This window comes from Molossus molossus, unplaced genomic scaffold (genome assembly GCF_014108415.1).
Source record: "Molossus molossus isolate mMolMol1 unplaced genomic scaffold, mMolMol1.p scaffold_m16_p_12, whole genome shotgun sequence".
NCBI classification, from domain to species: domain Eukaryota; kingdom Metazoa; phylum Chordata; class Mammalia; order Chiroptera; family Molossidae; genus Molossus; species Molossus molossus.
In genome coordinates this window covers 86,557,380-86,582,835 of record NW_023425347.1, presented here as the reverse complement: position 1 = coordinate 86,582,835, position 25,456 = coordinate 86,557,380, and the positions used below count along the sequence as shown (strand labels likewise).

The following is a 25,456-nucleotide window of genomic DNA, read 5'->3' as shown; positions in this document are numbered from 1 at the left end:
GGGAGCCAATGGAAGAGCCCTTTTCCATTACAACACCTGTTCCACTACTTGTTTCCTAATCCCCAGACGCTTTCCTCCACTCTTTCTCGCGCAAGTGAAAGGAAGCCAGCCTGCCAGTGTGGAAGGGATTTCGCCAGCTGCGTTTGCAGCGCCCAGGCTTGGTGGCCGCATCGGGTGGGGGCAGCTGAGCTTGCTGTCTCTGAAGCGGGTGGAACGTAGGGGGAGGGGAGTGCTGGTAGGCCTTGGCGGCCGATCTCCATCATCCAGTGGCAGAGTCCTGAGGTCCGGGATTACGGGAAGCTCCAGGAGCTACCCGAGGCTTTGGCTGGGGGCTTCGATATTTGGGGAGGCTGCTGGGCAACGGGTGCTGAAAGGACAGCTCCTACCTGCCCCACTGCACCCGAAAGTAACCTCTGCGTGTAAAGTCTCCCTACCAACTCCCACACCACCTCGAGTGCACCGACTTGCAGGTGAGGTGCACGAAAAGCTTCCTCGGAGTGGCAGCTTGGAACGATGCACGTTCGGCTGCGCCAAGCTGGCTTCCCCGCTCTTTCCCACTTAAGCTTTGGCCTTGAGAACTGCAGCCTGTACCTCCAAGCCGCGCGCTTTCTCCCGCCTCCGGCGAAGGGCGGTGTGACCAGGCCTCGCAAGCCCTTCTTCTGGGGCCCCCAGCGGGAACAGGAAGGAAAGCGGCCGAGATGGGTCTAAGTGTCGCACGGCTTGGAGAAGTGGTTAGCTCGGTTGCATAAGGTGGAAGGAACTTGTTAGTTTGCAAAAGCCGGCTCTTAGAGATAGCCAAAACCGGAGCTCCAGAACTCGCACCGCCCCCCCTCCATTTATTGCCTTCGAAGCGCGCCTCCCCCACTGTGCCCCCACCCCCTAGGCGCGCCGCCGTCTCGCGCGCCCTCCCCCGAAACCCCCCTCCTCACTCCCTCCAGAGGAGGTGAGTTTAAACCCCGCCCACGTGACCCCAACTGGGCCAATGAGCGGCGGCGGGAGGTGAAATCCGGTTCTAACCGGTCCGGGGCTCCCAGCGCTATAAAAACTTTATAAACCCCCCGGAGCCCTAGCAGTGTGAAGAGGCGAGGACGACCCCCGGACCGACCAAGGCCCACGCGCTGCTGCATCCCCGCGTCCAGCCCGTAGTCCCGCCACCGTCGCCATCATGCCCAAGAGAAAGGTACGTGGCGCGAGGGCCCCAGGCGCTGGGCCGCCACTACTGCCGCCTCCACCGCTGCTGCCGACGCCGCTTCCCCAGCCTTTGGGGCGCGAGAATCGGTGCTAGGCGGGAGCAGGCTTTGCCACCCAGCGCGGGGACTCGATACGGTGTCAGGTGGCCCCGGGCTAACCCTGCGCGTCTCGGCTGCCCGCGGGCGCCAGAGGCCATATTGGAGGAGCGGCGACCGCGGCAGGAGGAGCCATGTTGGTGGCTGTTTATCCCGCTCCCCTCGGGTTAGACGTGCCCGCCCCGCGCCCCCTCCCCCCATTGACAGCCCCCCCCCCGCGGGCGGGCAATTCAAACCCGAAAGGGCGGGAAGGCGGTGCTTGAGGTTGGCGGGCGGGGTAACGCGCTGCCGCCAAAAAAACCGCCGCCGTGAGAGGCGGGGCTTCGTGGTGTGGCCCCGCCTCCGCCCTCGGCCCGGGCGCACGAGACTCGCGCCGCTGCCGCCCACGAGTTCCCCAGGCTGCGCGCGAGCCTCACGTCTCCCGCCCTCGACGGCTGCCATGGCAACGGCGGTCGGGCCCCTCCTCCGGAGGAGTTGGTTTGCACCAACTGCAGCTGTTGCTTTTGGTTTTGCCTGGTTCGGCGGCGCGCGCTGCGGTTCTATGCACTCGCTCCAGCTTAGCGCGGGCTTTCCCGGGGCCACTTGGCAGAGACTCTGGGAAGGCTGAGGCCCCAACGTTTTGCGTGCTTTGGGCTGGATCAGGCGTGATGCTTACACAAATAAGCACGGTTTCTAAGTACTTCGGGTATTTGCATAGGAGGTGGGGGAGCTAAACACTGACGATTTGTATGTCCTAGGGAAGTTGTGTGCAAGGCTTTTAATTTTTTTTAGACTAGGTTAAGCTTAGTGAATCATTAAAAATTGCCTCGGAAGCTGCAGGTTTCTTAGTTTTTGTTTGATTTTTCATAGGCTGAAGGGGATGCAAAAGGAGATAAAGCCAAGGTGAAGGACGAAGTAAGTCTTGTTTATTCTCTTGTGGAGTCTTAGAAAGCTCTGGGCTCTTCTGGTGGTGATTAACCATGCCCCTATCCCTGAATTTGTCTAAGCAAGCTCTCTTCACTTCTTTTATTTATTTATTTATTATCCTCACCTGAGGACATTTTTCGTTTTTTGTTCGGATAGAGTGGGAGGGGGAGAGAGAGAGAAACATCGATGTGAAAGGGACACTTCCAGTGGTTGCCACCCGCACGACCCAACCAGGGCTGGGGACAAACTGCAACTGAGGTTATGTGCCTTTAGCGGGAACCAAACCCAGGTCTCTCTGGACACAGGCCGGTGCTCTAATTGCTGAGCCAAACTGGCCAGGGCTCTCTTTACTTCTTATAGTCTAGAACAGATTGGCACTAAAACTTTTGTTTTTCTTAAGTGGTTCAACTATTTTATTTCTAATATTCTCGTGTTTTTCTTAATAGCCACAGAGAAGATCTGCCAGGTTATCAGCTGTAAGTGTGTCTGCTTTTAAATTTTCACATTTATTACTGAAACTAAAAAACATTGAAAAACAATACCCTATGAGTGATGGTCACTGGCTGGTTTTAATGAGCTGCTCCACTGGACTCTCATCCATTTGAGATTTGCTGGTTGTGAAATTTTCATGGGGTATAGCCAAAGTGGGACACTTCTGAGCATTACTTAACTGGGTTTCTGAAGATAGGAATCTTTAATGGGAAGTCAGCCACAAAATCTTTACAAAGAAGGAAAAATTTTAGTGTCAGTGGCATTGGGATTTGGTTGTGGGTTGTTTTCTGTGGTCCATCATACTAATGTTCTCTTCCCCTCTCTCCTCCAAATAAAAGAAACCTGCTCCTCCAAAGCCAGAGCCCAAGCCTAAAAAGGCCCCTGCAAAGGTGAGTGGAACTGGGAGACCAGGTGTTTCTAGGCATCACATAAGGCTGAGCAGGATTTCATGTTACTTACAGGAGGTCTGCTATATAACAACTTCATCTGTTGGCACAAAGTTGAGATATGACAAAGTTAAAAGGACTAGGCCTTATAATTATACCCTAATTGATCATTTTCACAGAATGAGGACTGTCCTTCAGTATCTTTATTTATTTTATTTTTTTATCCTCACCCGAGGACATTTTTCCATTTTTTTGTTCAGGTAGAGTGGGAGGGAGAGAGAGGAACAGAGAGAGAGAGAGAAACATCGATGTGAAAGGAACACATCGAGTGGCTGCCACCCGCACGACCGACCAGGGCTGGGGACAAACTGCAACCGAGGTACGCGCCCTTAGCGGGAACCGAACCCGAGTCTCTCAGGACCGCAGGTCGACGCTCTAACCGCTGAGCCAAACCGGCCAGGGCTGTCCTTCAGGATCTTAATTCAGCATAATAGTGACTCCACTAATGGATATTCTAAATTCTTTTGGTAGCTTGCCTTTTCCCTGAGATTTGTATATCAAGAACTCTGTCAGTTTAGAGAAAATTGCACTTAGGTATTGAATGTCCAAGTTGTTTTCAGCTGTCTTACTCTCCTATTATTTATACTCAGATAAACATTTTGTATACTGACAACCACAGCAAATTATAGCTCATTTGGCCTAATTATAACCCATTGTTTTATCAGTGGGAGGGGGTTTATAGTTTAGGTGTGGGGTGTTTTTTTGCTTTTTTTTAAATGTTTTTTATTGTGGGGTTTTTTTTTTTTTTTTTTTTTGAGAGAGAAACATTGATGAGAGAGAAAACATCAGTTGGCTGCCTCCTCCACACCCCTTGCTGGGGATTGAGCCCACAACCCTGGGCATGTGCCCTGACCAAGAACTGAACTGGAAACCTTTTGGTGCACAGGACAACACCCAAGCAACTGATCCACACTGGCCAGGGCTAGTTTAGGTGTGCTTTATCTTTAATAAGCAATCGTGCCATGTACAGAATTTTGCAGACCTCATCCTGGTAATACAAAATTAGGAGAAACAGCTCTTTTTTTTTTTTCTTTTTTCTCCCGCCTTTTAGAAGGGAGAGAAGGTACCCAAAGGGAAAAAGGGAAAGGCTGATACTGGCAAGGATGGGAATAACCCTGCAGAAAATGGAGATGCCAAAACAGACCAGGTACAATTGCTGCCTCACTTTTTATGAAGCCTGCTCGTTTAATAGTTGACTGATCCCAAAAAGTCTTAGTTGCTTTTTTCTTGCATCTATATCACTCTAAGTGTGTCTTTCAGTCCAGAGTTTGGTTGTGGTTTCTTGTTAGCAAAATCCTGGATTCTTGACGTCTCTGCCATTTGATAAATGGCATTGTGGTGTTGATCTTTGTCCTGTTAAGTGTCACATTTGTGCTACACCATAAGAGTTTTGAAGCTAAGAATAACCTCAGATCTTCTAAGGCTGATGTGTCCCTTTCCCCAATTTTAGCAGTTTCCTACCAAGTCATTCTCAAAAGAAGTACTAAGTCTCAATGTCAAAGTACATAAGATCTGAACTTTGGCCCAGGAGCAAAGTAATGTTATAGATGGAATACAAATGAAGATAGTTCCAAACTATGCATTGCACTAATCTGTCTATTTTTCTTTTAGGCACAGAAAGCTGAAGGTGCTGGAGATGCCAAGTGAAGTGTGTGCATTTTTGATAACTGTGTATTTCTGGTGACTGTACAGTTTGAAATACTATTTTTTATCAAGTTTTATAAAAATGCAGAATTTTGTTTTACTTTTTTTTTAAGCTATGTTGTTAGCACACAGAACACTTCATTGTTGTTTTTGGGGGGAAGGACATATAGTACTAATAGAATGTCTCCAAAGCTGGGCTGACATGGGAAAAAACATCTTTCCCTTCTGGTTTTGAGAGACTTCCTCTTGGTTCCTGGGAGGAGGGATCCCTTGATGTTGACCCACATTAGCCACCTTGGCACAAACACCTTTAGGTGTGGGAATACTAAAAATCGTTTTTATGTCCTTGTCTCCCTTTCCACTTTAAACATAGACTTGACTCCCTTAAGCCCAGAGACCTGTTGGGACCTGTATGTTGGTTACCAGTATGTTGGGCAATCTGGACTTTCCAGTGTCACCATTGAGCTGGCATCCCTCAAAAAAGCAGCAGTTCCTTTTTTAGATTGTGGATCTACAGATTGATAATTCTGCCATTTTCATTTCATTTCCTGAAAGTCAGGGTCGGCTTGTGAAAAGTTGTTAAACAACATGCTTAATGTGAAATGTCAACCCTCACTCTAAACTTTCCCTGTTCAGAGCATCAGATGAAGACTTCATTGGGTTTTATAGTGGCTTTCTGATTTTGGTAGTCCATTGAAGAAGGGAGTTTGAAAGTTATTGTATACTGTTAAGGATTGTCTGCCCATGTCCTGCCTGAAATACCATGATTGTTTATGAAAAGTATCTTTAATAAAGCTGGATACAGTTTGGCTTGGAATGCTGCTTCTAATCTTTTCCCTGTTGGGGGGAACCTAGTTTCTCTAAGTCTCTAGGGACATGAATGCATTCTGGTGTGAGGTGTAAAGGTTCCATGTACAGTCAGTCTGTAATAGTTAACAGGTCTGTCCTATTAACGGAACGCATTATGAGGTGGAGTTAGAGAAGATCCCAGGAGTAGTAAGTAGACGGGCGGTGTGAAGCTGGAAGTTCAGAAGTGGTTTCTGTACCTGGTTGTGCAGCATTATCTCCAGTGTACTTTTTGGTAGATCCGATACTTCAGCCTGGTAGCTAACAGCAAAGAGCCTCTCCAGTCCAGATTTAAAACTTCTGTAAAATTAGACAATTAACAAATTCAATTATAGTCCTTGTATCAGGAGAATGCTTTTTTGTCTACGTTTAACCATAAGATGAAGGCCAATGGTACTCTGCTTTTAAGCAGACCTGCAAGTCTATGAATTAAACTCGACTCTTGTCCTTGATGGTGAACTGTAACTAAAAATAAAGCCATTAATGGAGACTTTCTTATTGCTTTAATTTGAATACCGTGTAGAGAACCCCTTTCCTCCAGAGATATAACAAGTTAATCTGTTGGGAAATAGAACTTTTATTTATTTTTTATCCTCACCCGAGGACATTTTTCCATTTTTTGTTTAGGTAGAGTGGGAGGGGGAGAGAGAGAAACATCGACATGAAAGAGACACATCGAGTGGTCGCCACCTGCACAACCAACCAGGGCCGGGGACAAACTGCAACCGAGGTACATGCCCTTAGCGGTAACCGAACCCGGGTCTCCGGATTGCAGGCCGATGCTCTAACCGCTGAGCAAACCGGCCAGGGCAGAACTTTTATTTTTTATTATTTGCTGTTTTGAACTTTATTTGAGAAAAACAACATAAACGTTTCAAAAGAGCATACAGCCCTGGCCGGTTTTGCACAGCCGTTAGAGCGTTGGCCTGCGGTCTGGAGAGACCCTGCTTCAGTTCCCACTAAGGGCACATACCTCAGTTGCAGTTTGTCCCCAACCCTGGTTGGGTCGTGTGGGTGGTAGCCACTCAATGTGTCCCTTTCAAGTTGATGTTTCTCTCTTCCTCTCCCTCCCACTCTATCTGAACAAAAAATGGAAAAATGTCCTTGGGTGAGGATAAAAAAAAAGCATACAGGCTGATGGTGAGGATGGTCAGTGATTGCTATTGGGGGATTCGAAGCAGGGCTAAGGCTTTTATTTGGCTCCAGGCTGCTCGGACTTCCCAGCTTCTGGGCCCCCAAAGCTGGGCATGAGCCTCGAAGGTGACAGGGATGGTGATCTCTGACTGGTTGGCTGGCTTGGGCATTGGGGCCACCAAGGTGGGGTCCACACCAGGGGGAAGTGTGTATTTTCCGGTGAAGCACCGGGAAATGTAGCCATGTTCATCCTGTCTCTCTTCATGCCGGTGATCTCCACCACACCTTCCTTGGTCTTGACGGTCAGCTCCTGGGGGCAAAGTGGTTGATGTCCAGGGACATGTGCCAGCGGCCAGGGGATGTGCTGGATCTCCCAGATGCCACTGCTGAGTGCTGAGCGCGCGGCTGTAGGCAGGCGCAGCCACAGCCAGGGTGCCCTCCACGGCGGCCGCGGTTAGCGGGCGCGTGTTGCCTGGCCAGCCGCTGAGGCTGAAACATTGCGACCATTTCTTGGGCAGCCCCGGCTTTCCAAAGGCCTGCTGGAAGAGGCGGCTGTGGCTCCAGTACCAGTTGCAGAAAGGGTCCCAGCTAGGACTCCGCAGGAGCGAGAAGGGCGGCGCGGTGCTCGGTCATGCTAGCTCGGTTCTGCGCTTCTGGCTGAGGCTCGGAGAAATCGGGAAATAGAACTTTTAATAAATTCATGCAATTGAATTTGCTTTCACAAATCACCTTTATTGTTCAAGGGGAATTAAGTAAATTGGAGATTACCTAAAAAAAAATAAAAACTGCCCTGGCCGGTTTGGCTCAGCGGTTAGAGCGACGGCCTGCGGTCCGGAGAGACCGGGGTTCGGTTCCCGCTAAGGGTATGTACCTCGGTTGCAGTTTGTCCCCCGCCCTGGTCGGTCGTGTGGGTGGCAGCCACTCGATGTGTTCCTTTCATATCGATGTTTCTCTCTCTCTCTGTTCCTCTCTCTCCCTCCCACTCTACCTGAACAAAAAATAGAAAAATGTCCTCAGGTGAGGATAAAAAATAAAATAAAAACTGTCCAGCCAGTGTGGCTCAGTGGTTGAGCATCCACCCATGCATCAAGAGGTCGCCAGTTCGATTCCCAGCCAGGACACATGCCCAGGTTGTGAGCCTGACCCCCAGTGGGGGGCATGGGGGAGGCAGCCAATCAATGTTCTCTCTCATTGATGTTTCTATCTCTCCCTTTCACTTCCTCTCTCTAAAATCAATAAAGGAAAAAAAAAACTTGCTTTTTTTTTATCTCAGTCAAAAAAGTAGGGCTGTCATATCAGTTAAGCTCGCTCTTGCTAAGTTTTCTGTCTGATCTTAAGTCTTGGGAAAATGGTGTAATGCAAGTTAACACCATTTTTATGAATGAGGAAACAGGCTCAGATGAAGAAACTTGTTCAAGGTTATGTGTACATCTCCAGAGTAGCGGTTATGTGCACATCTCATGAGTAGTCAAGATTCAAACCCCCAAATTTAGTAAGAAATTTCTGACTTAGACTTCTACTTGGAGACTCCTTTTGGATAAAGTATAATTTGTCCACTTAGGCGATTCTTAGCCATTTGCCTTCATTGTTGCTGAAATAGTTCTAGGTTGTAGGTGATCGATTTTTATTCAGGGGGGAGGTGTTATCTTCCAAAGTGGAAATCATTTCAGCTGTTAGGATTAAGGGTATGGTAGTTTGGTATTTGAGCAAAAGTTGCAGAATTTGAGACAATTAGGGTTAATTTATCAATATTTGTATGAGTTGATTCAGTAAAATGTGTTGATCCTGTGGACTACGCTAGAAGCTCTGCCACGTGCTCATTTAATGTTGGCCAATCCTATGTAGGTTATCCTCATTTTATAGTTAAGAAACACTCATTAATTGACTGGCTGAAGTTAAACTCATTAGTAACCCTCTTTTTCTGTTACCTAGAAATCAGGATGGGTAGGGTGAGCTTAATTTTTTTTTTACTTCCTGGAGAATGTTTGCTGATTTGACTAGCTGTGGACCACAAAAGTATCTGGGCTTAAAAACTAAGAAACCAAACATGAAAACATGGTAAGGACATTTAAGACAACCATATAGCCCGGCTGGTGTGGCTCAGTGATTGAGCCTTGACCCATGCACCAAGAGGTCGCCTGTTTGATTCCCAGTCAGGGCACATGCCCAGGTTGTGGGTCCAGTCCCCAGTGGGAGGCATGCAGGAGGCAGCCAGTCTATGTTCTCTCTCATCGATGTTTCTCCCTTATTCTCAAAATCAATAAAGAAAAAGAAGAAGACAGCCATATAGTATGCTCATGCCAGCCCTGATCTGAACTAAGTCTGGATATAATGAGAAAATATAAAAATGGATTCCTTTCTCCTCAGCCCTATCTCAAGCCCATTCAAGACAAATCTTGAGGTAGAGTGGTTCTAAGGATCTGATGGTTCTTTACAACCTTTGTCCTCTTCCCTCAACATGTCCAACTTCCTCACCAAGTTCACTGCTTCAGGCTTCAATTTGACACAAATGTCCAGAGGCAAAAGACCTGTTTTATTTTTTTTCCTCTTTAAGAATAATGATCCCTTGCTGGTGTGGCTCAGTTGGTTGGGCATTGTCCTGTGCACAAAGGTTTCAGGTTCGATTCCTAGTTGGGGCACATGCCTGGGTTTTAGGTTCAGTCCCTGGTAAGGGGTGTGCAGGAGGCAGCTGATTGATGTTTCCCTCTTCCCTCTCTAAAGCAATTTAAAAAAGAAGAATGAATTATTTCCCAGAAGCTCCACAGCAGCCTGAGTTTCACTGGGCAGAACTGAGGCACCTGCATACTCCTAAACCAATCATGGCAAGGAGAATGAAACCACAGAATCTGTTTAGGATTCAGACAATTAATTGGAATTAAATAAGTGAGGGACATGATTGACAAGAGGAAAAGGGCTATCTTTTTTTTTTTTTTTTTATCCTCACCCAAGGACATTCTTCCATTTTTTGTTCAGACAGAGTGGGAGGAAGAGAGAGAGAGAAAAACATCAATGTGAAAGGGACACACTAAGTGGCTGGCCCCCGCATGACCCAACCAGGGTCAGGGACAAACGGCAATCAAGGTACGTGGCCTTAGCAGAAACCAAACCCAGGTCTTTCTGGACCGCAGGTCGACACTCTAACCGCTGAGCAAAACCGGCCAGGGCCTTCCTGCCATTCTTGGATCCCATGCTCTCTCCAGGCCTCACCTTGCCTGGCTTCACTGAAGCATTTAACACTGCTGAGCACAAGCCCTCCACCCCTTTTAAAAAATTGAGCTGTAATTCACACTATAACATTCACTACAGTCGGCCCTTGTTTATCGCGGTTAACCAGTTCCAGACTACCACAATAAATGAATTTCTGCGAAGTAGGATTCTTTATGTATATACAGTCGTCCCTCACCACTTCGCACTTCAACTTGCACCTCTTTGCCCATGTGGTTTTTTCAAATACTATGCTATATTTTTTTAAACAGTGATAGAGTGAAGCCGCAAAAGTCAAAGTGTGAAGTGGCGAGGGACAGTATTTTATCTATATTTTTTTACTAATCCTAACCTGAGAATATTTTTCTATTCATTTTTAGATAGAGTATAAGGGAGAGAAGGAAGGGGGGAGAGAGACAAACTGTGAGAGACACATCGATTGGTTGCCTCCCTCATGACTCGAACTGGAGTCAGGGATCTAAACCGGTACCCATCTTGGCCAGTGTAGCTCAGTGGTTGAGCATCGACCCATGCACTAAGAGGTCGCTGGTTCGATTCCCAGTCAGGGCACATGCCCAGGTTGTGGGCCCGATCCCCAGTGTGGGGCATGCAGGAGGCAGCCAATCGATGTTCTCTCTCATCACTGTTTCTATCTCTCTCTCCTTCTTCCTTACTCTGTCTCTCTATGAATAAAGAAAAGAATTTAAATAAATAAATAAACAAACAAACAAACAAATTGGTACCCAGATATGTGGCTTTAATTGGGAATTGAACCTGTGACCCTTTGGGCCGAAGGCTGACGCTCTAACCATTGAACCAAGCCAACCAGGGCTAAAATTTACTATTTTAAAGCATACAGTTCAGTGATTTTTCAGTATCATCACTATTGAACTCCAGATATTTCCATCACTTCAGAAAGATGTTCCATACCACACACACACAAAAAAAAGCAGTCACTCTCTAGTCCCTTTTCCCACCATCACCCCCAACCCCAGCCCTAGGCAACTACTAATTAGCCTTTTCTGGACATTAAGTAGTCTTTTTTTAAAATATGTTTTTACTGATTTTTTTTTTTAAGAGAAAGGAAAGAAGAGGGAGAGACATCAATTTGGTGATCCCCTGCTGAGGATGGAGCCCACAACCCAGACATGTGTCCTGTCCCAGAATCAAACCTGGATCTCTCAGTCCATGGGACTTCATTCAGTCCACTGAGTCACACCGGTCAGGCCATTATGTAGTCTCGGAACTGGCTTCTTTTAGCATAATGTTTTCTCATCCATGTCACAGCATGTACTTTTATTGCCAAATATTCATTATATGGATATACCATATTTCATATATTCATTGATCAGTTAGTTAGGTGATGGACATTTGGGTAATTTCCACTTCGGATATTTATGAATACACTATTGCATACATTTTTTTTTAAAATAGAGTTGAAGGGAGAGAGACACATCGATTGGTTGCTTCCCACACAACCCCCACCGGGGCTGGGGATTGACTTTACAACCCAGGTACACGCCCTTGACTGGGAATCAAACTTGTGAGCCTTTGGTCTGCGGGCCTACACTCAGCTGCTGAGCCAATCTGGCCAGGGCCATACAGTTTTTGTGTGGACATACATTTTCATTTCTTCTGGTCACAGACCTCAGAGTGGAATTGCTGGGTAATAGAGTACCTCTATGTTTAAATTTTGAGAAATTGCCAGACCATTTTTCCACAGCAGCTACACCAATTTCTCCCTATCATGGAAACATTTTATTTCCTGTTTTTTTTTTTATTATAGTCATCTCAGTGGGTATGAAGTGATATTTCATTCTGGTATTGATTTTTATTTCCCTAATGACTATAAGATGTTGGGCATCTTTTTATATGCTTATTGACCATTTGTATATTTTTTCTGTTTTGAGAACTATTAAATTCTTTGCCTATTTAAAAATTTTTTTTTTCTTTATTGATTTTAGAGAGAGAGGAAGGGAGAAGGAGTAAGAGAAAATCAATGAGAGATAACATCGATTGGCCATCTCCTGCATGCCCCCCACTGGGGAATGGGCCCGCAACCTGGGCATGTGCCCTGACCAGGAATAGAACCTGTGACCTCTTGGTGCATGGGTTGATGCTCAACAACTGAGCCACACTGGATGGGCTCTTTGCCTATTTTTAAATTGAGTTATTCTTGCCCTGGCCAGTTTTGCTCAGTGGTTAGAGCATCAGCCTGCGGTCCAGAGAGACCCGGGTTCGGTTCCTGCTAAGGGCATGTACCTCGGTTGCAGTTTGTCCCTGGCCCTGGTTGAGTTGTGTGGGTGGCAACCACTCGATGTGTCTCTCTCACGTCGATGTTTCTCTCTCCCCCTCCTACTCTATCTGAACAAAAAATGGAAAAATGTCCTTGGGTGAGGATAAAAATAAATAAATAATAGAGTTATTCTTTATTGTTGAGGTGCAGGAGTTCTTTATGTATCTGGATACTAGATTCTTATCAGATGTGATTTGTAGGTGTTTTCACCCATTCTGTGAGTTTTCTTCACTTATTTGATAGTGTCCTTTGACTTACAGCAATTTTTTTTAACTTTAATGAAGTCTAGTTTATTTAATTTTGGGTTGCTTGTGCTTTGGTGTCATATCTAAATCCATTGCCTAGTCCAGGGTCATAACAATTTACACTTATGTCTTTCAAGAGTTTTAAATATTTTAGCTCTTAAATTTAGGTCTTTGAACATTTTGAATTAATTTTTGTATATGGTATGAGGTAGGAGCCCAAGCATTTGCTCCTTTTAAAAACTGTTCTAGACTGCTTTCTGAGCCTTCTCCTTTCTAAAATAGTATTTGCCTAGTTCTAGGCTCTGTGATCACTCCTCAAGTCCCTTTAAGATCCCCTTCTCTACAGTTTCTTCCCTGTGATGTCATCCAGCGACAATTTCATCTCCTGCCCACATCTTGAATCTAGTATTTCCACTAACCTTCTGTGTGGTCCCATCCAGATGTACCGCAGGCACCCAAATTTAACATGACCAAAATGGAACTCATTTTGTTCACAAGCCCAGCTCCCCTGCTTTTCCTAGAGCTGGTAAAAAACACCACCAGCATTGCATCCCTCAAGCAAGAAACATAAAAATTACCCAGATATCTTGCTTTTCTTTAGTACACATTTCTAGTGAGTGCCTAAATCATGGTGACTTTACTTTGGGGAAAAAAAATTTTTTTCTATGGAAAATTTAAAATACGCACAAAAGTAGAATATAATGAACACCCATGTAATTATCACATAGCCTCAGCAATTATCAACTCATAGCCAATCTTGTTTAATTTATATCACTGTCTACATCTCCCCCACTACCATAACCTGACATCATTTCATCCATAAATATTTTAGTGTGTGTGTGAACTTTGATGTGAGAGAGAAAAAAAATATATGAATTTGTTCCACTTATTTATGCATTCATTGATTGCTTCTTATATGTACCCTGACCAGGGATTGAACCCATAACCTCAGTGTATCCCAATGACCCTCTAACCAACTGAGCTACCCGGCCAGGGCTATATATGGACTTGTGAAAACAGATATGAGCCCAGCTCGTGTGGCTCAGTTGACTGAGCATCATCTCATAGACCGAGATCCCGGTTTGATTCCCGGTCAGGGCACATGCCCCGGTTGTAGGTTCAATCCCCAGCTGGGGGCATGCGGCAGGCAGTTGATTGATGTTTATATCTCTTCCTCTCTCTAAAATAATCAATAAAAAACCCTGGCTGGTTTGGCTTAGCAGTTAGAGAGTCGGCCCATGGTCCAGATAGACCCGGGTTCGGTTCTCGCTAAGGGCATGTACCTTGGTTGCAGTTTGTCCCCAGCCCCGGTTGGGGTTGTGCGGGAGGCAGCCACTCAATGTGTCCCTTTCTCGTTGATGTTTCTCTCTCTCTCTCTCTCCCTCTCCCCCTCCCTCCCTTCCTCTCTATCTAAACAAAAATGGAAAAATGTCCTTGGGTAAGGATAAAAATTTTTTAAAAATCAATAAAAACATTTTAAAAAACCCAGTTACAATAGCATTAGCATACCCCCAAAATTAACATTGATTCCTTAATATGAAATACTCAAGTTCTCAAATTTAATTGCCTAAGTGTTTTATTTTGTTTTTAATCCTCACCCGAGGATATTTTTCTATTTATCTTCAGATAGAGTGGGAGGGAGGGAGGAAGAGGGAGAGAAGAAAAACATTGATGTGAGAGGGACACATTGACTCTTTGCCTCCCGTATGACCCTGACCAGGGTGGGGGACAAACTGCAACCAAGGTACATACCCTTTACCAGAATCAAACCCGTGACTCACTGGTCCATAGGCCAATGTTCTAACCACTTAGCAACCGCCCAGGGCCTAAGTGTTTTTTTTCCCCAAGTAATTTATTTGAGAATCCAAACAGGCGAAATAATGCAAATGCTACTAACCAATGTCACCCCAATAAATTCAGTAAAATTTTTACAATAATAATGCAAGTGGTTGGCATGTTTCGTGGCATCTCTTTTAGTCTATAGCTTCTTTATCTCTGCTACCCAGTCTGGATGTTGCTGTTATATCTCTATGGTATCATTTAACAGGTTTCTCTATACCTTTGTATTTCTGTTAATTAAGAATAGATATAGAGCCCTGGCCGGTTTGGCTCAGTGGTTGGAGCGTCGGCCTGCGGTACAGAGAGACCCGGGTTCGGTTCCCGCTAAGGGCACGTACCTCTGTTGCAGTTTGTCCCCGGCCCTGGTTGGTCCTGTGGGTGGCAGCCACTCGATGTGTCCCTTCACGTCGATGTTTCTCTCTCTCTCTCCCTCCCGCTCTGTCTGAACAAAAAATGGAAAAATGTCCTCGGGTGAGGATAAAAAAAAAGAAAGAAAAAAAAGAAATGCAAATTTGCCTGGCCAGTGTGGCTCAGTAGATTGAGCAGCGTCCCATGAATTGAGAGGTCCTGCTTGGATTCCCGGTCAGGGCACATGCCTGAGTTGCAGGCTTGATCCCCAGCAGAGGTAGCAGATCCATCGATGTTTCTATCTCTCTCTCTCTAAAAAAAAAATCAAGAATAGATATAGAGCCCAGCCAGTGTGTCTTCAGTGGCTGAGTGTCAACCCATGCACCAAAAGGTCACCAGTTTGATTCCCAGTCAGGGCACATGCCCGGGTTGCAGGCTCGACCCCTGATCAATGTTTCTATCTCTTTCCCTCTTCTTTCCTCTGTAAAAATCAATAAATACATTTTTAAAAAAAAGAATAGATACAGCTCTGGCCAGTTTTTCTCAGTGGTTAGAGCGTCGGCCTGCGGTCCAGAGAGACCCGGGTTCGGTTCCCACTAAGGGCATGTACCTTGGTTGCAGTTTGTCCCCGGCCCCGGTTGGGTGTGCAGGTGGCAGCCACTAGATGTGTCCCTTTCACGTAGATGTTTCTCTCTCTCTCTCTCCCTCCCTCCCACTCTATCTGAACAAAATATGGAAAAATGTCTTCAGGTGAGGATTAAAAAAAAGAATAGATACAGAGATGTCATTGGATTCAGATTTAGTGGCAAAACTTGATCATATTGTATGCTTTCATCAGGAAACACATCATGTCTGTCTTTTTTTTTATCCTCTCCCGAGGACATTTTTGCATTTATCTTCAGATAGAGCTGGGGGGAGAGAGAAAGAGAAACATCGATGTGAGAGAGACACATCAACTGGCTGCCACCCACACAATCCCAACTGGGGCCGGAGACAAACTACAACCCAGGTACATGCCCTTAGCGGGAACTGAACCCAGGACTCTCTGGTCCTTGGGCCGACGCTCTAACCGCTGAGCCAAACCAGCCAGGGCTCTGTCTGTCTCTTTATATGTTGCAGCCTTTGAAGCTCAATGCCTAGATCCATTAATTCATCAAAGGTAGTAAAATGTGCTTTTCTACTTCTACCATTTCTTCTTCATATAATACTTGAAATACCTATAAAAAGGAAACTTATTCATCTGTTATTTGGCTATCCAGAGTTACAGTTTACTTTGGAAAAAAAACTTTTGCCAATTTTCAAAATAGTGAGTTGGTTTACTAGCATCCTCCAAAAGTGACCAGTGGGTCGTTTTTTAGTGTTTTAGTATCATGATCACTGAATTAACTATATCTTGTTTTTTAGCTCATTACAGTTATTAAACTTAATGATGCTCAAATTGTCCTTATTTTTGTCCAGCAGAGGCCTCTTCAAGTTGGCTCCTGAGTCCTTTTGATACAACTCTTTTGTATTTGGTAACTTCCTTGCTATATCTTATGATAGGATGGTCCAGACTTATCTTGTACATTTGTTGCTCCAGACCTGGAGTCAACTATTTCTAGGAAAAAAACAAAAATCCTGGTTCCTTTTAGTGGTGAATAGCATTGTGATACCAAATCTAGGCTCTAGGATGCCCATTGCTGCTGTGTTTTTCATATTCCTAGCCTTTTTGGCGCACAAAGCTAAGAGATTATATATATATAATCTCTTATATATAAGAGATTTATTATTATTATTATTTTTTTATTATTCTCACCCAAGGATAATTTTTCATTGATTTTTAGATAGAGTGGATGGGAAGGAGGGTGGGGAGGGAGAGAGAGAAGCATTGATATGAGAGAGACACATCAATTGGTTGCCTCCCAAATAACCCTAACTGGGGCCGGGGATGAAACCTGCAACCCAGGTATCAGCCCTTGACTAGGAATCGAACTCATGACCCTTTGGTCCACAGGCATACACTCTAACCGCTGAGCCACACTGGCCAGGGCTAGGAGATATATATATATAGATAGATAGAGAGAGAGAGAGAGAGAGAGAGAGAGAGAGAGAGAGAGATTTTTTTTTTTTTTTTAGAGAGTGGAAGGGAGGGGAAGAGAGAGAGAGAGAAACATTGATATAAGAGACACATTAATTGGTTGCCTCCCGCATGTGGCTGTGGATTGAACCTGTAACCCAGGTAACGTGCCCACACTGGCCAGGGCTAAAACACATCTTTTTTTTAAAATAGGTTTTTATTGATTTTTTAGAGAAAGGAAGGGAGAGAGAGAGAGAGAGAGAAACATCAATTGGATGCCTCCTGCCTGCCCCCTACTGGGAATCAAGCCTGCAACCCGGGCATGTGTCCTGACTGGGAATTAAACTGGGACCTCTCAGTCCATGGGACAACGCTCAATTGACTGAGCCACACCGGTGGGGCTAAAACACATCTTTTTAAAGATAAAACACATTACCCTGACCAGGTGGCTCAGTTGGTTTGAGTGTCGTCCCATGCATCAAAAAGTTGCAGATACAATTCCCAGTCAGGGCACATACCTAGGTTGCGGGTTTGATCACCGGTTGGGATGCATACAGGAGGCATTCAATAGGTGTTCTCTCTCACATCAAGTGTCTCTCCCTCTTCCCCTCTCTCTAAAATAATCAATAAAAACATATCTGCAGGTGAGGGTTAAAAAAAAAAAACAACTTTAAAAAATAATGAAGATAGCCCAGCTGGTGTGGCTCAGTGGTTCAGCATCGACCCATGCACCAAGAAGTCACCAGTTCAATTCCCATTCAGGGCACATGCCCGGGGTTGTGGGCCCGATTCCCAGAGAGGGGCATGCAGAAGGTGGCCAATCGTTCTCTCTCATTGATGTTTCTGTCTCTCTCTCTCCCTCTCCCTTTCTCTCTCTAAAAATCAATAAAGAAAAAAAAAATAAGGTAAAACACATCGATATATTTTTTTTTTTTATCCTCACCCGAGGACACCCTTCCAGTTTCTGTTCAGGTAGAGTGGGAGGGAGAGAGAGGAACAGAGAGAGAGAAACATCGATGTGAAAGGAACACATCGAGTGGCTGCCACCCGCATAACCGACCAGGGCCGGGGACAAACTGCAGCCGAGGTATGTGCCCTTAGCGGGAACCGAACCCGGGTCTCTCAGGACCGCAGGCTGACTCTCTAACCGCTGAGCCAAACCGGCCAGGGCAACACATTGATATTTTTTATTCAAATTCAAGACTTAAGAGATTTTTCTGAATGCTGAGAATCCCAGTTCTCATGTGTACCCTGAATTATAAAATTAGAACATCACAATTACTCAATTGTTTTATCCCATATTACACAGCAGTATCAGAATAACAAAAGGCAGGTTAAAGTTTTGTTTGCAGTTCTTTGTATTCTTGGGAATATTTCCTACTAGTCCTATACGGTCAATTTAATGTGATTTAAACTTAGTATGGCTCCTCTCTGTGTGCTTGCTAGCTGTTTTATTTTTTCATTTTTAAGAATTTCTTGTAGTTTAATTTTAATCATGTAAAATATAGTCATGTTTCCAAGTCTAATCTAAAAAACAAGATATAGTCAAAGAAATCTAGTTTCTATTCCTGTCCTTTGCCTTGTTCTCTCTCCACTTAGTGACCTTTTTAAAAAATATGTTTTTATTTATTTTAGAGAGAGGAAGGGAAAGGGAGAGAGAGAAGCTTCTATTGTTGCCTCCTGCACGCACTCCGACCAGGTATCAAACCTGCAACCAGGGCATGTGCCCAGTCCAGGAACTGAACCGGTGACCCTTTCTGCACAGGACCATGCTCAACCAACTGAGCCACACCAGCCAGGGCAGTACCTTTTTTATTTGATTTAATCTTTTAATTGCTTTTCAACATAAACAGATAAATATGCTATATTCCTCATTTGTTATATAAAGACAGAAACTATACATTTCTCTACCTTGCTTATTCATTTAACAATATACTTTGGCCCTGGCCGGTTTGGCTCAGCGGTTAGAGCGTCGGCCTGCAGTCCAAAGAGACCCGGATTCGGTTCCCGCTAAGGGCACGTACCTCGGTTGCAGTTTGTCCCCGGCCCTGGTTGGGTCGTGCAGGTGGCAGCCACTCGATGTGTCCCTTTCACGTCGATGTTTCTCTCTCTCTCTCTCTCTCTCTCTCTTCCTCTCTCCCCCTCCCACTCTATCTGAACAAAAAACGAAAAAATGTCCTCGGGTGAGGATAAAAAAACAATAATATATTTTGGAGATTTGTTATAGAGATTCCTCAGTCCTTTTACAGCAGTATAAAGTGATAAATCTGTTCGACCTCGATTCCATCATATTGTTTTATGTTACATTTACAGGTGTTCTAAGTCTTTTATATATAGTCCTTATGTAGTTATTTTTTCTCCTTTAGTATCACTTTTAGCTGTTTGGTATTTGGAAAGGTGTGTGTTTTTGCTCAATTGTTAACTTTATATTAGTGGCTTTGTATAAATATTCTTAGTCTCTTCAACCTCACTGAGGCTTGTTGATTTGGTACAGAACTGTGGAGATGTTCATTCCCCAGAGGTAAACATTTAAGAATAGGGAATAGGAGATGGAAAGGAAGGGAGCTGGGCTGATAACCTCCTCCTTCTCCCTTTCTCCAAGGTTCCTCCTATCAATCCTTCCAGAAAAAGTCTCTTGTGCCAAATAAATATACCTGCTGAGTGACCTGTGTGTCTTAGCAGCTGGTTGGGAGACAGTATCCAGGACATAATGTATCACATCTCATTTTTTTACATCTTTCCTTCTCTTCTTCCTTACCCTCATCACCCTGGTCTTGCATCTCCCAAATAAAGTACCAGCACTTTCCTCAGCCTTGTCGTTCTCAAGGACCAAAGTTAACTCCAAGGTGAGTCCTGCCCCAGATCCAGAAGTCAGAATCTCTGGAGAAGGCCCAAGACTCTTGTAATTTTATTTATTTTTAAAAATATGTTTTTATTGATTTTTTGAGAGATAGAAACATCCATGTGAGAAACATCCTGCATGCCCCCGACTGGGGATTAAGCCCCCAACCCAGGCATGTGCCCTGATCAGGAATCAAACCAGGACCTCTCAGTCCATGGGATGACACTCAATCCACTGAGCCACACTGGCTGGGCAAGACTCTTGTGATTTTAAAAGCTGTTCAGGTAATTCTTGTGCCTGCTAAAGTTTAAGAAAGAGTTTCTTGAGGAAAAAAGTTTCTAAAGGAGAAAGATTTCTTGTCTCCCCCTTAATTCCTGTTTGGATGGCAATGCATGAGGATGTGAAGTTTAGAGCTGCAGCAATCGCATTGTGAGCACAAGGCCAAATGTTGCCAATACACCAAGGATGGCAGAGCAGAAAGAGCCTGAGATAGCACTGAGCTGCTGAGCCAGCTTTAGAGTTACCAAACTCCAAATGCTTATGTGATGTAGTAAAATACCTTTATTGTTTTTGTCAGATAATCTGCTACTTGAAGCTGAAAACAGCTTGAATAAATGGTTTCATTTTATCCTCACACTAACTTAAGAAGTTGGAATTAATTTCTCCATTTTACAAGTGAAGAAACTGGGTCTTGGAGAGGTTGAGGCCTTCCAAGGTCACACATGCTATAATGGCATAGCCAGGGTTCCAGCCTGGACCCATCTGGCTCCAGAGCCCACCCTGTTCTGCAAACTGGCTCAGTTAGCATTTGCAGTGTGAATAATGAGTTGGGCTTGAAAATATGTAAACTATCAGATCCTGAACTGGAAGGTTGAAGCATTATTGACTGACAATAGCAGAAACGTCCCCTTGGTTTTCCCAGAAAAAATGCAGGGGTAGAGAATGTTTTTCTCAGTTATTCAAAAGCTTTGTCATTCTTCAGGGCCGCAGGTAGAATTGAACAGGGGGAGTTGGTCTTAAAGTGCCCTCTAAGGAGTCTGGGTCAGCCCTGGATGGTTTGGCTCAGCGGTTAGAGTGTTGGCCTGCGGTCCAGAGAGACCCAGGTTCGGTTCCCGCTGAGGGCGCATACCTTGGTTGCAGTTTGTCCCCGGCCCTGGTTGGTCGTGCGGGTGGCAGCCACTCGATGTGTCCCTTTCATGTCAATGTTTCTCTCTCTCTCTCTCCCTCCCCTCCTCCTATTCTATCTGAACAAAAAATGTCCTCGGGTGAGGATAAAAAAACAACAAACAAAACAAAACAAAAAAAAGGAGTCTGGGTCAGACACTTGAAAAATGATGACTTTTTTTCCCTTTATTGATTTTAGATAGAGAAGAAGGGAGAGGGAGAGAGAGAGAGAAACATCGATGAGGGAAAACATTGATTGGCCACCTCCTGCATGCCCCCCACTGGGGATTTGGCCCATAACCTGGGCACGTGCCCTGACCAGGAATCGAACCAGTGACTTCTTGGTGCATGGGTCGACGCTCAACCACTGAGCCACACCAGCTGGGCAAAAGATGATGACTTTTTAAAAAAGAAAGAACCCCAAGGATCACCTGCCACTCTCATGATGCAGACAGGAAATACCAAAGACTCGCATCCTTCCTGAGCCCTCACTATAAGCCTGGGACTGTTCTAAATGATTTATTTGAATTATTTAATTCTCATAGTAACCTAGTAACATCATAGTTCCTATCTTACTGATGGGAGATTTGAACCACTAGCAGAGTTCAGTAACTTGCTCAAAATCACATAGTTGGCCACTGACTGAACCTGGCTCAAACTTTGGTGGTCTGAGCCTAAAAAGCTACATTAGAAACCTTCACACTATTCTGAGTCCCCAGTAGCACACCCTAGGCCTCGCTGACGGCAGAGTGGAGACTAGAATCCACAACTGCCTTCACACTGGTCTGGTCCCAGCAATATGCTCCAGCCCTTAAAGCTGCCAACTGCTACCCCACCACCCACCATTTTCTATCAATGAACCTTTGGAAGTATCCTGCTTCCCTGTTGGTACCACTCCCCCAGGACAGAGTCTCCAGTAACTCTGTTTCCTACCAGACAGAACACTGGACCTTGGGACCCCATCTCCCTCCCAACCTGTACCTTTTACAGAAAAACACTTCATCTCTTAACTCCTCCACCGGGGCTGGAAGGTTTAGCTGAGTAAAGAGTAGTTCTTTGAATGTTCTTCTAAGATTACTGTGCTAAATGTATGATACACATGATCTCATTTAACCCTCACAACATGCTCAAGAACACTGAAGGTTAAATAACCTGCTCACAGTAAGTTGAACAAACTCCTGACCTCTATGCCATGAGCAGGCACTGTCCTCGGTGCCACAGGTGGGGCTCCCATGTTCCCTGCATAGCCCCCAGATTGAGACCAGATATCCCCAAGGCCTACAGTAGGCCCCATAACAAAGCAAGGTCCCTGTTTTCTACCAGTGCACTCTAGGCACAGGAACCAAGACCCCTCACAGCCCCTGGGTCCTAAACCAATCTTTTTGGCTACTCTGACCTTTGTCTACTCTGGGGCTGGGGCAACGTTGTCCTAGGAGGGTGTGTGCTACAGAGGATCAGCCCAGAGGCCGGGTTTCCCCAGGGTTTCAGCAGTGACTGAGGAGAGAGATGAATGATGAGTTAATAATGACTTTTGTTTCTTATTCCTACTTCTCTGCCAGTACATTCTAAACTTTCTACATTAGTCATGTGTTCCTTCGGTGGGCTAGAAGGGAGGTGCAGAGGGGGCTGTTTTCTTTCCTTCCAAACATAAAAGTATTACCTGCTCACTGTAAAAACATTTTTTGAAACAATTCAAGCAATACAGACATAGAGTACAACTGTGAAAATCCCCTTCACGTCTCCAAACCCCTGTCTTCCCAGAGGCAGCCACCAGAGTTGGTGTGGAGTCTTCCAGGCTTTTTCTGGGCATTTACAAACACAGAGGAGTACAGATGTCTTCTGAGGCCCCCTTTACTTTGAGATGTAACCCTGGCCAGTTTGGCTCAGCAGTTAGAACGTTGGCCCACGGACCAGAGAGTTCCGGGTTCAGTTCCTGCTAAGGGAGCATACCTCGGTCGCAGTTTGTCCCCGGCCCCTGTGGGGTAGTATGGGTGGCAGCCACTCGGTGTGTCTCTCACATCGATGTTTCTCTCTCTTCCTCCCTCTCTCCCTCCTGCTCTATCTGAAGATAAATGCAAAAGTGTCCTCAGATGAGGATAAAAAAAATACTCTGAGATGTAGCTGAGATGCTGAGATGGGCTCAAACCTCTACCTCCATGGACCATGGGAAGTCAAAAGTTGCCTTCAGATTTCTTTGAGTTCCAAGAAAGGTATGGGAGGAAAGAGGGGGCCCTTCTCTGTTCAATCTCCCAGTCTCCTCAGTCTCTGGCCCTTGGCTCTGCCCTTATTCTCTCTCCTCTGACCCAGGTGAGAAGCTCAGGTCGTTTTGGATTCTACCCTTAAACTCCTGCACACAGACATTGGTCAGTCAAGTACACTTCGTGAAGGGTTCACATTGTACCCCACACAGCAAACAGTTCTAAGCATCATCTCTGTGACAGGTTCAAAGTCCTTTCAGCCATCCCCTGTCAATGAGAGGTACTCCCAGGCCCTTTGTCCCTTGCATTCCACCATCTTGTCCCTCCCTCACCTGTCCTTCCCTAACTTGGGAAATTCAAATTCTCCTACCTTCTTTACCCAAACATTTCAGCAGGTCCTCTGCCCCACTCTTCATGGAGCTAACACAAAGGCCTTCTGTTGTTCTGGCCCCACCCTCCCTAGCAGGTATCTGATTATATGTTTCATCTTTTCCTGCTGTTCTACTGGGTTGGGATTGGAATTCCCATAAGGCAAGGAGGCTTCTGTTTACATCTGGGTTACATATTTAACACAGATAAATAGTTTGGGGGTGAGGTTTTTCTTTCATCGCACAAGTGAAATCATGCTGTACACAGTGCTCAGCAACTTGTTTTTTCACTCAACCTAAAGCAGACATCTTCCAGATCACCATTAACAAAGGCTGAACTTAACTGTGCCAGGCACTCCATATGTGTGTTGTACCAATCTGACAGCCACTAACCACAGGTGACTGCTGAGCCCTTGAAATGTGGCTGGTAAAATTAAGGAAATAAATTTAAATTTTTATTTAATTTAAACTAAATTTAAAAAGAAAAATATTTGTTAACTACAACTATTTACTTTTTTAGAGAAAGAGAAACATTGATGTGAGAGCAAAACATCAATTGGCTGCCTCCTGCACACCCCTGCCGGGGATGGAGCTGCAACCCAGCCATGTGCACTGACTGGGAATTGAACCAGCAACCCTTTCACTGCACAGGATGATGCCCAACCAACTGAGCCTCACTGGCCAGGGCAAACTTTATTTTTTGATAGGACTATGTTTTATTTTAACATTGCTTGAGGTATTATTGGGGTAACTCATATATACAGAGAACAGATCAGTGGATACCAGAGGGGAAAGGGATTGGAGGAAGGGCAAAAGGGGTGAAGGGGTCAATTGTATGGTGGTACATCATAACTAGACATGGGGGTGATTACTTCGTAGTGTATACAGATGTCAAATTATAATGTTGTACACCTGAAACATATAATTTAAAAATTATTTTCTTTTTCTTTTTTTTTTTATCCTCACCCAAGGACATTTTTCCGTTTTCTGTTCAGGTAGAGTGGGAGGGGAAGAGAGAGAGAGAAAGAAACATTGACATGAAAGGGACACATCGAGTGGCTGCCACCCGTACGACCAACCAGGGCCGGGGACGAACTGCAACCAAGGTATGCGCCCTCGGCGGGAACCGAACCTGGGTCTCTCTGGACCACAGGCCGACGCTCTAACCGCTGAACCAAACCGGCCAGGGCTAAAAATTATTTTCAATGTCAGATTTAATAATTAACATTTCTAGGGCTCTTTGCAATCTGTTTCACTAAAATTGTCTACAGCAGATAACATGAGTTATGGAAAACACTATTTTACATGTCAACAGTGATAGTTAGGATGGAGATCTAAGTCCACTTACCTTTATGGTGATTAAAAAGCATAAAGTCCCAGCCTGGCCGGTGTGGCTCAGTGGTTTAGCATTGACCCATGCACCAAGAGACTGCTGGTTCAATTCCCAGTCAGGGCACATGCCCAGGTTGTGGGCTCAATCCCCAATGGAGGGCATGCAGGAGGTGGCCAGTGGATGTTCTCTCTCACCTATGTTTCTAACTCTCTCTCTAAAATCAATAAAGAAAAAAATTTTTTTAAAGCATAAAGTTCCTTTCAAATGGAAAAAAAGATTGTTGTATACCTGAAATGTGCTGTAGATGTAAAATACACAGAGGATTTTGAAAGCTTAGTAGGAGAAAAAGAATGGAAAATATCTCATTAATAACTTTTATATTATTTGATATAATAGTATTTTGGATATATTACATTAAAATATTACTTAAGCCCTGGCCGGTTTGGCTCAGCGGTTGGAGCGTCGGCCTGCGGTACAGAGAGACCCGGGTTCGGTTCCCACTAAGGGCACGTACCTCGGTTGCAGTTTGTCCCCGGCCCTGGTTGGTCGTGCGGGTGGCAGCCACTCGATGTGTCCCTTCACATCGATGTTTCTCTCTCTCTCTCTTCCTCTCTCTCCCTCCCGCTCTGTCTGAACAACAACAAAAAAAATTACTTAAAATTCACCAGCTTCGTTTTACTTTTTTAACTTGGCTACTAGCAATCTTAAAATTATATATGTGGTTTGTATTACATTTCTATTAAACAAAGTTGCTTTACATGCATTAGCTCATTATTCCACAAATTTAATCAACAAATACTTATTGAATA

General features: G+C 45.0%; 1 protein-coding gene and 1 pseudogene across 1 annotated transcript; one reads left to right on the top strand and one right to left on the bottom strand.

Moving 5' to 3' along the window:
* Positions 1-984: 984 nt before the first annotated feature.
* HMGN2 (high mobility group nucleosomal binding domain 2) lies at positions 985-5,591 on the top strand. Its single transcript, XM_036256883.1, has 6 exons — positions 985-1,180; positions 2,136-2,180; positions 2,639-2,668; positions 3,023-3,073; positions 4,182-4,277; positions 4,742-5,591. Exons 1-6 carry the CDS (start codon positions 1,166-1,168, stop codon positions 4,775-4,777), a joined length of 273 nt encoding a protein of 90 aa, XP_036112776.1. The 5' UTR covers positions 985-1,165; the 3' UTR covers positions 4,778-5,591.
* Positions 5,592-6,812: 1,221 nt separating this feature from the next.
* LOC118626808 overlaps positions 6,813-25,456 on the bottom strand; it is a 30,614-nt pseudogene continuing 11,970 nt past the window's right edge.

Bases quoted from the DNA above. Each gene is read 5' to 3' on its own strand.
- HMGN2 (XM_036256883.1), top strand. The intron at 2,669-3,022 runs GTAAGTGTGTCT...TCCAAATAAAAG, and splicing joins GATCTGCCAGGTTATCAGCT to AAACCTGCTCCTCCAAAGCC. The intron at 4,278-4,741 runs GTACAATTGCTG...TTTTTCTTTTAG, and splicing joins GAGATGCCAAAACAGACCAG to GCACAGAAAGCTGAAGGTGC.